This window comes from Mobula hypostoma, chromosome 11, assembly GCF_963921235.1.
Source record: "Mobula hypostoma chromosome 11, sMobHyp1.1, whole genome shotgun sequence".
In the NCBI taxonomy this organism is placed as follows: Eukaryota; Metazoa; Chordata; class Chondrichthyes; order Myliobatiformes; family Myliobatidae; genus Mobula; species Mobula hypostoma.
Window position 1 is genome coordinate 34,478,640 of NC_086107.1, and position 14,085 is coordinate 34,492,724.

The 14,085-nt window shown below is 41.8% G+C and overlaps 1 protein-coding gene across 2 annotated transcripts in view; it reads right to left on the reverse strand.

Moving 5' to 3' along the window:
- Nucleotides 1–14,085, reverse strand: part of nat10 (N-acetyltransferase 10) — a 62,391-nt gene that overhangs the window by 5,766 nt on the left and 42,540 nt on the right. For both annotated transcript variants that reach the window (XM_063061804.1, XM_063061803.1), the window contains exons 21-23: nt 11,393–11,441; nt 8,638–8,740; nt 1,384–1,494 (exon numbers count right to left, since the gene is read on the reverse strand). In XM_063061804.1, the coding sequence (XP_062917874.1) occupies nt 1,384–1,494; nt 8,638–8,740; nt 11,393–11,441 (263 nt within the window). The remainder of the gene's footprint in view (nt 1–1,383; nt 1,495–8,637; nt 8,741–11,392; nt 11,442–14,085) is intronic.

Genomic DNA, 14,085 nt, shown 5'->3' on the forward strand with positions numbered 1-14,085 from the left:
AGATTAATTTTAATGTATTGGCCACCACAGCATCCAAGCTACACAATTAAAAAAAAGCATTTTAAATCTATCACTTAAAGTCCAAGCTTATTTTGCATCCCTGGAATATCTCCCTTGGTTGAGAAAGTTGACAACCTACTTAAATTTTAAATGCAATTCTCATCCCAATGGGCAGAGAGTAAACCAGTAATGCTGAACTCTATATTGGGAGATACATAAAAGAACATTAATGACTGTAAGTCAGTAGGGTATACAAGATGTGCCCTACACCTATATTTGGCTAAACAAGATGTTAATGGGAGGTTGGAGAGGCTAGGGAATGCATTCTACATATATTTTTCTTTAATAGGTTATGCCAGAGGTTGAAGTAATAATCTTCAAAAACAAATTAATAATCCATTTAAAAATGTCCTGTGATAATTATTTTTGGAACATACTTATTGTGAAAAGAAGCATAAAATAACTACTATAAACAAGTTAAAATGTTCAACAGATTTTAATTGTCATGTAGATGAGGTTTATCTTAATTTTACATTTTATGTTATTATTTAACAAGCAGGAAAGGGCATCAAGCTTACTCCTCTGGAAGACAGCTACAGCTTAATCTTTCAAAAGTCTGAAACCACATATTGAACTCGGTGTTAAACATTCATACCTCAAATGAACAAAAACTCTCAAGATACCATACTTTTAAAATGTTTTGATTAATTTAAATTCTGTCACAATGTTCTAACCAGCTAAAATATTCTGAGTTCTCCTCATCCATGGTATTTCACTATTTATAAATTTCAAACAGTTTTACCCCTTGTGTCTCAAAATTAATTTGAACGAAAGACCTTTGGAATCTTAACTCTTGCTGTTCTATGCATTTTGCCTAAATACCATCAACTGCATGAATGGAAAAATAACACAATAGATACAACAATTTCTCCTTTGAGAAGAAACTTACGAATAAAATGTGTCCTTGAGGGACTGGTGCAAAATACACCAAAGATTAACAGCGTCCTGCTCAATTACTGAAATGTAGTTCTCTAGACACCAAGAAAGTTTTGGGAGTGGACATGCACGCAACCAAAAATGAGTGGTTATCCAGTTAACTTCAGTCAGGAATTTAAAAAGGTGAAATTATTGCATATACACCAATCATACCAAAAGCCTTCACTGTTGACATACAAATTCAAAGCTACACCTGCATCAAAGTATCTGAAGTAAGAGCAACCCTGTAGTAATATCTACATTGTTATTTAACTGTTATAATTTATACTAACTGCTCAATCACCTAAACTACTGAGTATTCTACAGTGTATTCACTTGTTATGATTATGCTTGTCACTATACTTATGAAACAATTTTCATGAACAAAATGCTTGGTTGGTTACTTACATTGTTTTGATTCCTCTTTCATGTTTTTATTCTGAAGAATATTCAGTGCCACAGAGGGAGGGAAATTACTGAACTGGTAGCCAAGGAGAGACAGAAACCGTCTTCGAAAATCTGTGCAGAGACCATTGCAAGTTTATCCATATATTTGCACATTCAATCAGATTGCTTCAACACTGTTTCTCTTCAAAATATTATTTTCCACTGTTTTTCAAACCACACTTGTTATTTTAAGCCTGTATGATTAATAACATTTATTGCTTGTGCATCAAAGATATCATTTAACATTAACTGAATAGTTTTCTGTTCACTGGTTGAAAATAGAAATAACTGGTGACAATTATTTGGTTAAGCTTCTATCCATGAACTCAAATCTGCAAGGAAATGTAATTGAAAATCACTTCTGATTTGAAAGTTAGGGGTGTTGTCGATAGTCTGGAGGGTTGTCAGAGGTTACAGCACGACATCGGTAGGATGCAGAACTGGGCTGAGAAGTGGCAGATAGAGTTCCACCCAGATAAGTGTGAACTGGTTCATTACAGGAGGTTACATTTGAAGTCAGAATATAATATTAGTGGTAAGAATCTTGGCAGTGTGGAGGATCACCGAGATCTTGGGGTCCATGTCCATAGGACACTCAAAGCCGCTGTGCAGGTTGACAGTGTTGTTAAGAAGGTGTACGGTGTGTTGGCCTTCATCAACCGTGGGATTGAGTTCAAGAGCCGTGAGGCAATGTTACAGCTATTAAGACCTTAGTTAGATCCCAGTTGGAGTACTGTGTTCAGTTCTGGTCACCTCATTACAGGAAGGTTGTGAATACTATAGAGAGAGTGGAGGAGATTTACAAGGATGTTGCCTGGATTGGAGAGCATGCCTTATAAAAAAAAGTTGACTGAACTTGGCCTTTTCTCCTTGGAGCGATGGAGGATGAGAGGTGACTTGACCTGATAATGGTGTATAAGATGATGAGAGGTGTTGATTGTGTGGATAGCCAGAGGCTTTTTCCCAGGGCTGAAATGGCTAACACAAGAGGCATAGTTTTAAGGTGCTTCGAAGTAGGTACAGAGGAGATGTCAGGGGTAAGCTTTTCACACACAGAGTGGTGGGTGTGTGGAATACACTGCCAGCAAAGGTGGTAGAGGCAGATACAATAGGGTCTTTTAAGAGATTCTTAGATAGGTACATGGAGCTTAGAAAAATAGAGGGCTATGCACTAGGGAAATTCTAGGCAGCCTCTAGAGTAGGTTACATGGTCGGCACAACATTGTGGGCCGAAGGGCCTGTAATGCACTGTAGATTTCTACATTTCTATGAAGTTCAGATCACAAACACAAAATATTTGCACAAAACTCATGTACTACTTTAGCAGTGAGCGTCGTGAATGCGATCAGAATGAGTGAGGAACAAGTGAGAAAAATTTCCAAGAAGAAAAAAGATCCAACAATAACTAAGTCAAATGAAATTGGTTATCACTGATCAAAAACTATCTGGGTAGCAGAGAACCTTCCAGAGGGTAGTGCAGGAATCCTCCAGAATCGTACCACTCATTCACCAACTGTTTTACAATGCTGAAAGTAAAAACAGGTCAAAGTAGTACAGATGAGAATATGACACCATGAATTACAGGAATAAACAGGATGGGAGATGGTTCACAGTAATGATGAAACAAAGTAGCTTTTGGAGACCTAACAGTTGAAAGACAAGAATTTTCAAAACCACTGACATTGCCTTCTAAGTTATTCAGTCAAGAATATGCAGAGGGGACACAAAATTCTGCAACACAAGTAGTGCAGTCAGAAATCATCATCCAGGTAGAAACCAAAGACAAAAGGGAAAATGGACAAGGTCTTACAGTCAAAGCATCAAGTAGTAGGGGTGACATTTAAAAATGGACACCAAAAGACATCAATCCCAATGCTATATATTACAAGTAGCACTGGCACTGGAAGCTGGGTATCTAACTCACAGATAGTGCTTGGTAAGATGTCATTTAGTGCTGATTTCAATGGATACTTGGGTAAAGCATTTCAGATGAAAAGAAAGAAGGGATGAGCAAAATAACAGCACAAGTTTAAAACAGGGCCCCGGTGCTTGGGCACTCAGAGGAAATGTGGGAAACAGGGCCTCAGCGAACTTGAAGAGAGCAGAGGAAAATCACTTGGTGAGCCAGGTGCCAAACCATCCAGAGTTGCAAACAACTGGATGGCAGATGATCAGTTTTATTATAATCAGAACAGATGGTAAATGACAAGCAGTTCAATGTGAATTTTGAGTGCTTGATTAACAACTGCAGAAGGTTGATGACTTGCATACATATGGCTATGATTGAGAGGGAATAACAGAAACTTAGCTTAAAGAAGAGAAAAATAGGAATTCTATTTATTTTTTGTGCGCTAGCAAGGGGGAAAAAATCAGAATTTGCAACTACATTGCAGATCTTAGAATAGCTTTTGGATGTCTTTAAAATACTGGAAATCCTGAAACTGCTATCAATAATTTGTTATGAGCCTGTACTACACTTATTAGAAAATGCAGCAAGTATGTTAGAATTAAGCTTAACTACCCAGAATTTATATTATGAACTTGTCAGTAAATTACACCCAGGTCCAAAGAGCCACAAGGGGAGCCAAGAATGTTTCTCCTTGAAAAGAAAGGCTTAGCTAAAGGAGCCTCAGGAAGGAAAATGGTAATTTAATATAACTTTCAAAAAGCCTGTTAGCTTAAAAACTTCCAAATATAAATATTTGCAGTATTTTTAATATCCGCTAATATGTCAATTTAAAATGTTTGAAATTCAAAAGGATTCTTCTTTTGAGCTTTTAGCATTTACGAGGGGTGATTGATAAGGTAGGAGGAGATGAGTTATACAGCTCTCGTTACATGCACATGCAGGTCAACTCTTTGAATGATTATGCAGAAAATTAGAAGTTAATAACTCATCAGGGGGTGCTTGATAAGTTCGTGGCCTAAAGTAGAAGGAGATGAGTCATTAACTTCAAACTTACTGCATAATCACTCAAAGAATTGACCTACATGTGCATGTAACGAGAGCTGTATAACTCATCTCCTCCTACCTTAGACCACGAACTTATCAAACACCCACCTGTGGACACTTTCTGGAGGTCCAAGATCCGTATGCTCCACGAACACTGGACTAAGTGTGTAAATGTAGGAGGGGACTATGTTGAAAAATAAATGTGCTAGGTTTTCTAAAATTGACTCCTTCTACCTTAGACCACAAACTTATCAACCACCCCTTGTATATTCCCTCCAGGTGGAAGGAAATATTTTCCTATGGTGGGAGAGTCTAAGACTAGTGGACACAACTTCAGAATAGAGGGGCATCCTTTTAGAATGGAGATGAGGAGAAATTTCTTTAGCCAGAGAGTGGTGAATCTATGGAATTCTTTCAAATATTCATTTTCATTGTAACATTCAAGATGATTGTTGATGGCATCAAATTCTTTGTACTTCCTAACGTGATGAAGTAGTGAAATTGTTTCATTTTCACTCCCGACCACTTCCAGATCTCCAAGCCTGAATGCTTGAAACTTTAGTGTGCAAACAGTTCTGAATTGTCTTACTGCTTATTTCTCAACAACCACTCAACAAAAGTCTCTGCTTTTTGAACACAAACGCACACAGCTGACACTATTTAAAAACTGTTCACTCCAAGCACAGCGTAGACTCTAACAGCCAAGCAAGTGAACGTGACTGTTGCTCGTTAGAAACTTCGCCAGAAGTCTGCTGTCCTAATTTATTTGGTAAGTGTCCCAAATAAGTGTTGGGAATCTTGTTATTTTCACAAACAGAGAAAATCTGCAGTTGCTGGAAATCCAACCAACATACACAAAATGCTGGAGGATCTCAGCAGGCCAGTTGGCATCTAAGGAAAAAAGTACAGTCGGCATTTTGGGCCAAAACCCTTTATCAAGACTGGAGAAAAAAAGCTGGAGTAGATTTAAAAGGTGGAGGGAGGGGAGAGAGAAACACCAGCTGATAGATGAAACTTGGAGGCGGAGGGATGAAGTAAAGAGCTGGGAAGTTGATTGGTGAAAGAGATAGAAGGCTATGGAAAAAAGAAAAAGGGGGAAGGAGCACCAGAAGGAGGCGACGGGTGGCAGGGAGATAACGTGAGGGACGGAAAAGGGGATGGGAAATGGTGGGGGGGGAAGGGGGGAGGCATCACTGGAAATTTGAGAAATCGATGTTCATGCCATCAGGTTGGAGGCTAACCAAACGGAATATAAGGCGTTGTTCCTCCAACCTAAGAGTGGCCTCATCACGACAGTGAAGGAGGCCATCGATGGACATATTGGAATGGGGATGGGAAGTGGAATTAAAATGGGTGACCACTGGGAGATCCGGCTTTTTCTGGCGGATGAAGCGTAGGTGCTCGGTGGAGCGGTCTCCCAATCTACGTCGGGTCTCACCAATACATAGGAGGCAACACCTGGAGCACCAATCACAGTAAATGACTCCAAAAGACTCACCGGTGAAGTGTTACCTCACCTGGAAGCTCTGTTTGGGGCCCTGGATGGTAATGAGGGAGGTGTAGGGGCAGGTGTAGCACTTGTTCCACTTTCAAGGATAAGTGCCAGGAGGGAGATCAATAGGGAGGGTTGAATGGACAAGGGAAAGATCCCTGCGGAAAGCAGAAAGTGGGGGGAGGGAAAGATGTGTTTGGTGGTGGGATCCACTTGAAGCTGGCGGAAGTTTTGGTGAATTATGTGCTGGACGCGGGGGCTGGTGAGTCGGTAGGTGAGGACAAGAGGAACCCTATCCCTGGTAGGGTGGCGGGATGTTGGGGTAAGAGCAGATGTGCGTGAAATGAAAAAGGTGCGGTTGACTGCAGCATTGATGGTGAACGAAGCGAAGCTTCTTTCTTTGAAAAAGGAGGACATCTCTTTCGTTCTAGAATGAATAACCTCATCCTGAGAACAGATACGGCTGAAACAGAGAAATTGAGAGAAGGGGTGGGTCGAGGAATAGTCCAGGTAGCTATGAGAGTCCATGGGTTTGTAATAGACATCAGTGGATAAGCTCTCTCCGGCAATATAGACTGTGAGATTGGGAAAGGGAAGGGAGGTGTGGGAAATGGACCAGGTGAATTGGAGGGCAGGATGAAAGTTGGAGGCAAAGTGGATGAAATTGACGAGTTCAGCACGGGTGCAGGAAGCAGCACCAATGCAGTCATCAATGTAGCGTAGAAAAACTGTGGGGCAGTCACCAGTGTAGGCTTGGAACAAAGACTGTTCCATGTAGCCAACAAACAGGCAGGCATAGCTGGGACCCATGGAAGTGCCCAAGGCTTCACCTTTTGTTTGTAGGAAGTGGAAGGAACCAAAGGAAAAATTATTTAGAGTGAGGACAATTTCCATTAGGTGAAGGAGAGTGGCTGTGAAGGGGAACTGGTCGGGTCTAGTGTCCAGAAAAATACAGGAAGCTTCGAGGTCTTCCTGGTGGGGGGTAGAGGTGTATAAGGACTGGACATCCATAGTAAAAATAAGATGATGGGGACCAGGGAACGTGAAATCCTTGAAAAGATCCAGAGGGACTGAACCAGGGGGATAAAACAGAGTCGAGGTATGCAGATGAGTTCAGTGGGGCAGGAACAAGCTGAAACAATGGGTCTACCTGGACAAGGGCATTTATGGATTTTGGGTAGGAGGTAGAAACAGGAAGTGCGGGGTGCGGGAACTATGAGGTTGGTGACGGTGAATGGGTGATATCCAGAGTCAATAAGGTTGGTGACGGTGTGGGAGACAATGGCTTGGTGTTCCTTAGTGGGGTCCTGTTCGAGGGGTAAGTAAGAGGATGCGTCTGAGAGTTGGCGCTGGGGCTCAGCAAGGTAGAGGTCAGTACACCAGCCAGCTACAGCACCTCCCTTATCTGTGGGTTTGATGGTGAGATTAGGATGAAGGCTGATTTATACTTCTGCATCAAATTAACGCCGTAACCTACGCAATTGAACTACGCACGTTATGAGCATTTATACTTGTGCACTGGTGTGTCTGTGTCGCTCTGCAATTCGCGCACGTCACGCATGCGCACACACCTGCCCGTGCAAGGCTTCATGGTCATGGTAGTCCTTCTTGGGGTAAACAAGTTTAAAGCAAGCGTCTTTTCTCGTAAAAGCGAAATGTGCCCTCCATAATTCTGGAGGTCTGTAAAGCTTTATGGAAAGCATTGCAGCCAGAGTTCCTTCCCTGCCCTTCAGTTGCCCAATGGCAAGCTATTGCAGCGTAGGAGGTAATGCGATGCTACCAAGCAGACCAATCACAGTTGTTGCAGTCTGCATTGCCGCGATGCGTAGTTACATTTTGGGAGAGATGCGCGTCAGGCTTCTGCGTCAAACCTATGGCGTCGATTTGACGCAGAAATATAACTCAACCTTTAGTGTGGGGGGAATGGAGGGCCAATGAATGGTTTGGATGGAGTGAGGTTGGAATGGGCGAGAGGAGTGTTGAAGTCTAGATGGTTAAAGTCCCGTCGGCAGTTGGCAATGAAAAGGTCGAGAACAGGCAGAAGATCAGGGCGGGTGTCCAGGAAGAGGAGGAGGGTTGAAGACGGGAGAAGGAGTCATCGGTGCGGGGTGGGGTGCCCTTGCCAAAGAAATAGGCTTGGAGATGGAGGTGGCGGAAGAAGAGCTCACTGTCGTGGTGGGAACAGAACTCACTGAGGTGTGGGAGCAGGGGAATAAAAGTGAGGCCCTTACTGAGGACAGAACGTTCTGTCTCAAAGAGGGAAAGGTTGGAGGGGATGGTGAAAACCCGGCATGGATAAGAGCTGGGATCGGAGGGGGGAAGGGGTTTGGTAGTGTCTGAGGGGAAGGGAGGTTTGGGGTGTTCAAGGATGGCAGGGTGAGAGGAAGGTGGAGTCTCCGAGGGTCCAAGAGCTGGCAATGGGACCTGAGAGAGACGGGATTGCAGTGTGGCGGTGAAAGAAGGGGTGACGGGGGATCCAGTGGCAGCGCGTGAAAACCCGGCCTGGAGGCCAAGGCTGGAGATGGAGTTGGAGGTTGCGTGATCGGCACTTTGGAGATGTCCGAGGTTGTTGGAACCTGCATTAATGGCAGTGGAGTCCTGGTTATGAGTCTGCTCTGGATTGTTAGAGTGTTGAGGTCAGCAGCAGGGACTTTCTCAATTAGCTTTTGAGTTGTACTAAATAAGTGGCTGCCCCGATTAACCAATGGCCCAATTAACCAGAATCCGCTGTATTCCAATCCCCAGCCATTAATCTGTTATTGTACTGTACCTGCCCAGTAAGCATGAAGCCAGTTCTTCTGTGCAGTTTCCACAAACTCCTCCTCATTCAGTATTTTCAACATGATACAAGAATGTTCACCAGTCAAATCATTCTGCAATTAACCACAAATACTTCACTAATTGTTGTAATTGCCTACATTTTTAAACGAACAGTTACAGTACAGTATATAGCTCTAGTTTCTCAAAGGTTTAGAAACACAGGCATTGGACAGGATATTATTTAATAAGGTAAATGCAAGCTCTTAGTTATGAATTAGTGCAATGTTTAACAAGGTTATTACTTAAGCAATGAGTAATCACTGTAAAGTTATAAACTTAAGAAGCAATCTAACTTAATGTTTTATCACCAACAACCATAAATGTCATTGATACAAGCTAACCTTCAAACTCATTTGTTTTAAAGAATGAGAAGTTACATTCGCAATAGATCTCCACCCTGGAATTTAGGTGGTTAAGGGGATTTGATTCAGGACAGAGCTGATAAGATTAAGTGAAGAGAAGCTATAGGATTAGAGATCACAGTATAAAATTAGAGCTGGTCCTGCCATACTTATATTCATAAGTGGAAGTAGTTTTCAATGTTCTCTGCAAAAAGCAATCAGGATTTAAATATGATGTTGTTAACTAAATGCAATTAAGGCAAACGGCAAAAGTAGGATATTTAGTTGCACCACTGTTCAGCTACGTTCTCTCTGTATGTTGAAATGGATCCAAAGGTTAAATGGCCCACTTCTACTTTTTACTTTACTTTCCCTCATGCCCACAGTTATACTATGAACATCTTTGCCTCACTGAAGGTAATTCTAAGAAAATATGAAGGAAGATACTTTAATGCAATTGCAGCCTGTTTATTGCTTATTAAGTTTTATGAATTGAGACCTTGGCTGCTGAAAAAACTAATTTTTATAAATGTCTCGAAGAGATAGCACGGTTATTAATGTAACTATACACTGGTGTTATTAATAACATACACCACCACAGCCCATTTCAAAGATTACTATCAACAAATTGCTTGAGGATTTGAACCAAACCAAATCTATTATCTACAGGTTGATTTCACCGTTAATCTGACTGATGAATCAAGTTAGCTGAAGCAAATCCATTATGTTGGGTGTACAACTTCATAGTCTTTACCATATCAACAAATATCATCTTCAATCTCTTTAATTGCAAGTTGCTTTTGAATATTGCAAGTGGCTTTGGAATATAGCAAGTTCAATCAGAAAAAGTGAGAGAAATCATTGCACAGCAAATGATATTTTCAAGAAAGTTTGCTATCAAATAATAGGATTCAAAAATAATAGGATTCAGTGCGTGATTCTCTCCTTCCTTCAAGGCAGTTAAAGTGAACACTTGTAATTCCTAATTCTGATAGCGTTGATGTCCAATTTTAATCCAGTAAAAATTACCTTTATTCAAGAAGGACAGCAAGGAAAAGCCAAGTTGTTACTGAAAAATCAAATTCACTGCTTATGTTGAAAACCTAAGTAAAAACCAAAACTCCGCAGAAAAAAGTACAGGCCAAGTAGCATTTATGGAAAGATAAAAATTCTGACTGAAGGTCACAAACCCAAAACATAGGCTACTTCAGACACTGCCTGTTCTGCTGAGTTTTTGCAGCATTTTCCTTTCTTATTCCAGGTAATTATAGGCCAGTTAGTCTATAATCTGGTAGTGAAATCATTGGAAAAAAATGAAGGACAGGATTAATTATAAATAGAAAGTGAACACAGATAGTCACTACAAATTTGTTGATGGAAGATCTTGTCTGATTTGATTCAACTGAGTTATTTTGAATTGGTAACTAAATACAGGGGGTGAATGATAAGTTTGTGGCCTAAGGTAGAAGGAGTCAATTTTAGAAAACCTAGCACATTTACTTTTCAACATAGTCCCCTCCTACATGTACACACTGAGTCCGGCGGTCGTGGAGCATACGGATCCCTTCTTTGAAGAAGTGGTCCACAGCAGGGGTGATTGATAAGTTCGTGGCCTACGGTAGAAGGAGATGAATTATACAGCTCTTGATACATGCACATGCAGTTCAACTCTGAGTGAAAATGCAGAAAGTTTTAAGTTTTTCCCTTATCGCCTACGTTAGGCCACGAACTTATCAATCACCCCTGCTGTGGACCACCTCTGGAGGCTCAAGACGCCGACTTTTACAAAGAAGGGATCCGTATGCTCCACGACCGCTGGACTAAGTGTGTAAGTGCAGGAAAAATAAATATGCTAGTTTTCTAAAATTGACTTCTTCTACCTTAGGTGATGAACTTATCAATCACCCCTCGTATATTGAAGCAAAAATTAGATCCAATGATATCCAAGGCAAGACCACAAATGGGATGCAAAACTGGATTAGAAAGTGGCTGACAGTGGCAGTTTGTTTTTGTAAATGGAAGCCTGTGATCAACGGTGCACCATAATGATCGATGTTGGAACGTCTTGTTACTTGTTTACCTATTAACAATTTCCACACTGATACAGGGAGCAGAGTAAATCAATCTGCGTAGGACACAAATTTGGTGGTGGTGTTGAAAATAGGGAGGGTGGTCTTTGGCCTGTGTATCAGTTGGTAACTGGCACAGGGCTATGGTAGATGGAATATAATCCTGGTAAGTGTGAGGTGACGTACCTGATAAGGATGGGATATGTACCATGACTAGTAGGGCCACAGAGAACACTGAGGAGCAAAGAAACCTTGTGATATACATTGTAATAACATTCTCATTAAAATAACTTACGGGTGTCTGTCTTAGATAGACTGGAACATATCCAGCTCGCTTCCAGAATCTTGAAATAGAAGTGCACAAAGTATTAGATATATCAAGTATTAGATATACCTTACCTAGAAATGACTCAGTATAAATTTCTTAATTAATTCTCAGCCTCTTCCAAAGCATAGCTTAGTATTTTTCTTTTAACAGTATTTGTGTGTAAATTAATTTACAAAGAAATGACTATAGTTGACAAAGCAGCTTTTTCTGCCCAACCCTACTTACCTTTGGAAAGACAGTGACCACTTGTTCCCACAGCACTGCTGGGTAGGGTGCTGAGGGATTTAGATCCAGCAAGGAGGAGGAACAACAGTTTATTTCCAGAGTCAGAACGGTGCACAACAACTTGGATGGAAATGTGACTGCATCAGCCTGCTGGACCTAGGACAGTTCATCGGAGTCTGCATAGCAGGAGATCGTGGGGTGAGTTGCAGACAGTTCCATACGGACTTTATCAACCAGGTTTAAAAAGTGACTGGGGCCTGACAGGAATTGTCTGCAGGGCAGAAGATCGCTTGGGTTATTATTAAATTAGCAGAAGCCAATAAAAGAAATGAGGTGTAGGTGGAGCGTGCCAGTGTTAGAGTGGCCATACTTTGGCTCAGCAGGCAGAGGCTAAGGGTGCCGAGTCATCTGGGATTATTTAGTTGATAGTAGAGCTTAACCTTAAGTTAGAGCCATAGGTATGTGTAGGCAGGATGGAAGTTAAGGCAGTGGCATGCTCCTCCTGTGAGATGTGGGATTTCAGGGTACCTCATTACCACATCTGCTGGAAGTACATCCAGCTGCAGCTCCTGACTGACTGCAGCTGTAGCTATATGTACTCTGGATTGTCTGGGAGGCTGAAAATCTCAGAGATGACACTTCTACTGAGGTGGTCACGCCCAGAGTGCAGGCTTCAGACAGTAGATGGGTGACCATGAACATTAGAAGTAAGGGGACAAGCAGTCAGTGCAAGATTCCCCTGTGGCCATTCTCTCAGCAACAAGTATACCTCTTTGGATACTGTTGTGGGATGAACCATCGGGGCACAGCAGCAGACAGGCCAATGGCACTGAGACTCAACTAAGAAGGGTAAAGTAGGGTAGAGCGGTAGTGATAGGAGACTTGATAGGGGGATGGGCAAGAGATTCTGTGGCCATGAAAAAGACACTAGGATGGAACACTGCATCCCAGACGCTAGGGTCCAGGGTGTCTCAGAGCGGCTGGATAAGATTCTCAAGAGGGAGGGTCAGCAGCCACAGGTCGTAGTGCACATTGGCACCAATGGCATAGTTAGAGAGAGCTAGGAGGTCCCGCGCAGTGAGTATAAGGACTTAGAGAAGAGGCTGCAGAACAGGACCTCCAACGTAGCAATCTCTGGATTACACCCAGTACCCCGTGCTAGTCAGGGCAGGAATGGGATGATAGTACAGAAGAATGAGTGGCTGAGGAAGTGGAGCAGGGGACAGGTTTTCAGATTTCCAGATCATTGAGTTCTCTTCTGGGGAAGATAAGACCTGCACAAAAAGGACAGGTTTCACGCGAACCTTAGGGGGAACAGTATCAGTCAAAATTGCAGTCAGAGGGATGAGTTGAAGTGTAATATGGGCGCAAAATAGTAAAGGGTGTCAAATACAGGACTGAAGGTGTTATAGCTGAATGCACGCAGAATACAGATTCAGGAGAATGATCTTGTAGCACACTGAGAGATTGGCAGGTATGACGTTGTGGGCTGTCATTGAGTTGTGGCTGAAAGAAGATTATTGATGGGAGTTTAACATCCAAAGATACACACTGCATCGAGAGAACAGGTGAGTAGACAGAGGGGTGGGGTGCCTCTGTTGGTAAAACCTAAAATCCTTACAGAGAGATGAACAGTGTATAAATACTGCACTTATTACATTAGATTTCCAACTGTGCTCCATGTTCAGACCAAAGCTGTAATGAAATCTAAAGTTGAACAGTGCTGATGGAACTTAAAATAATGAGCATATTACTAGCAAGTGCTGCTTTGCTGATGAACAGGCACACTGAATATAGCTTTAAATCTCCATAATTCATGGCCATAATTTACCAGCTGGTTCAATACCACAGCACACTTTTACATCCAACCAAAATGGTCTCGCACCACTGTTTAATCAGGGTAATGCCAATACTGCGGCTAATTGCAATGCCATTAATTTATCAGCCAATCTTTTGATTTGATGAGAAGCAGTCTTTGTTCAGAAATTTATCAAAATCAAAGAAAATTCAAGCAACGACTGTAAAGTTGAGGGTATCGCCATGCAAATTTCACCTGTCAATATCTACCACTGAACCATCACAATAGGGTACGAAGTGGTGTACCAGGAAAATAATCGCCAAACAGCAATCGGGTGCCAACAATTTAATAGGACTCTTTCCATTACTCTAGATCCAAGTCAATATGTACACCTTTGAGTAGATCAAGATTTCTACTTATTTTATTTGCTGGAGGACCTGCATTGAAGTTCTGGATTACTGAGTTTGAAACACCTGCTATTGTATGGGTGGTGTAGTCACCTGAATGACTGTCACATCAAAGCAGTGTTCTGCCGATAGAAAATACATAAATTAAGGCTTAATGGAATAAAAAAGGTTCTTCTAGATGACTTGGCATTTAAATTGGCTAAATTCAGTTCGGGCTCCAAAACCGTCCC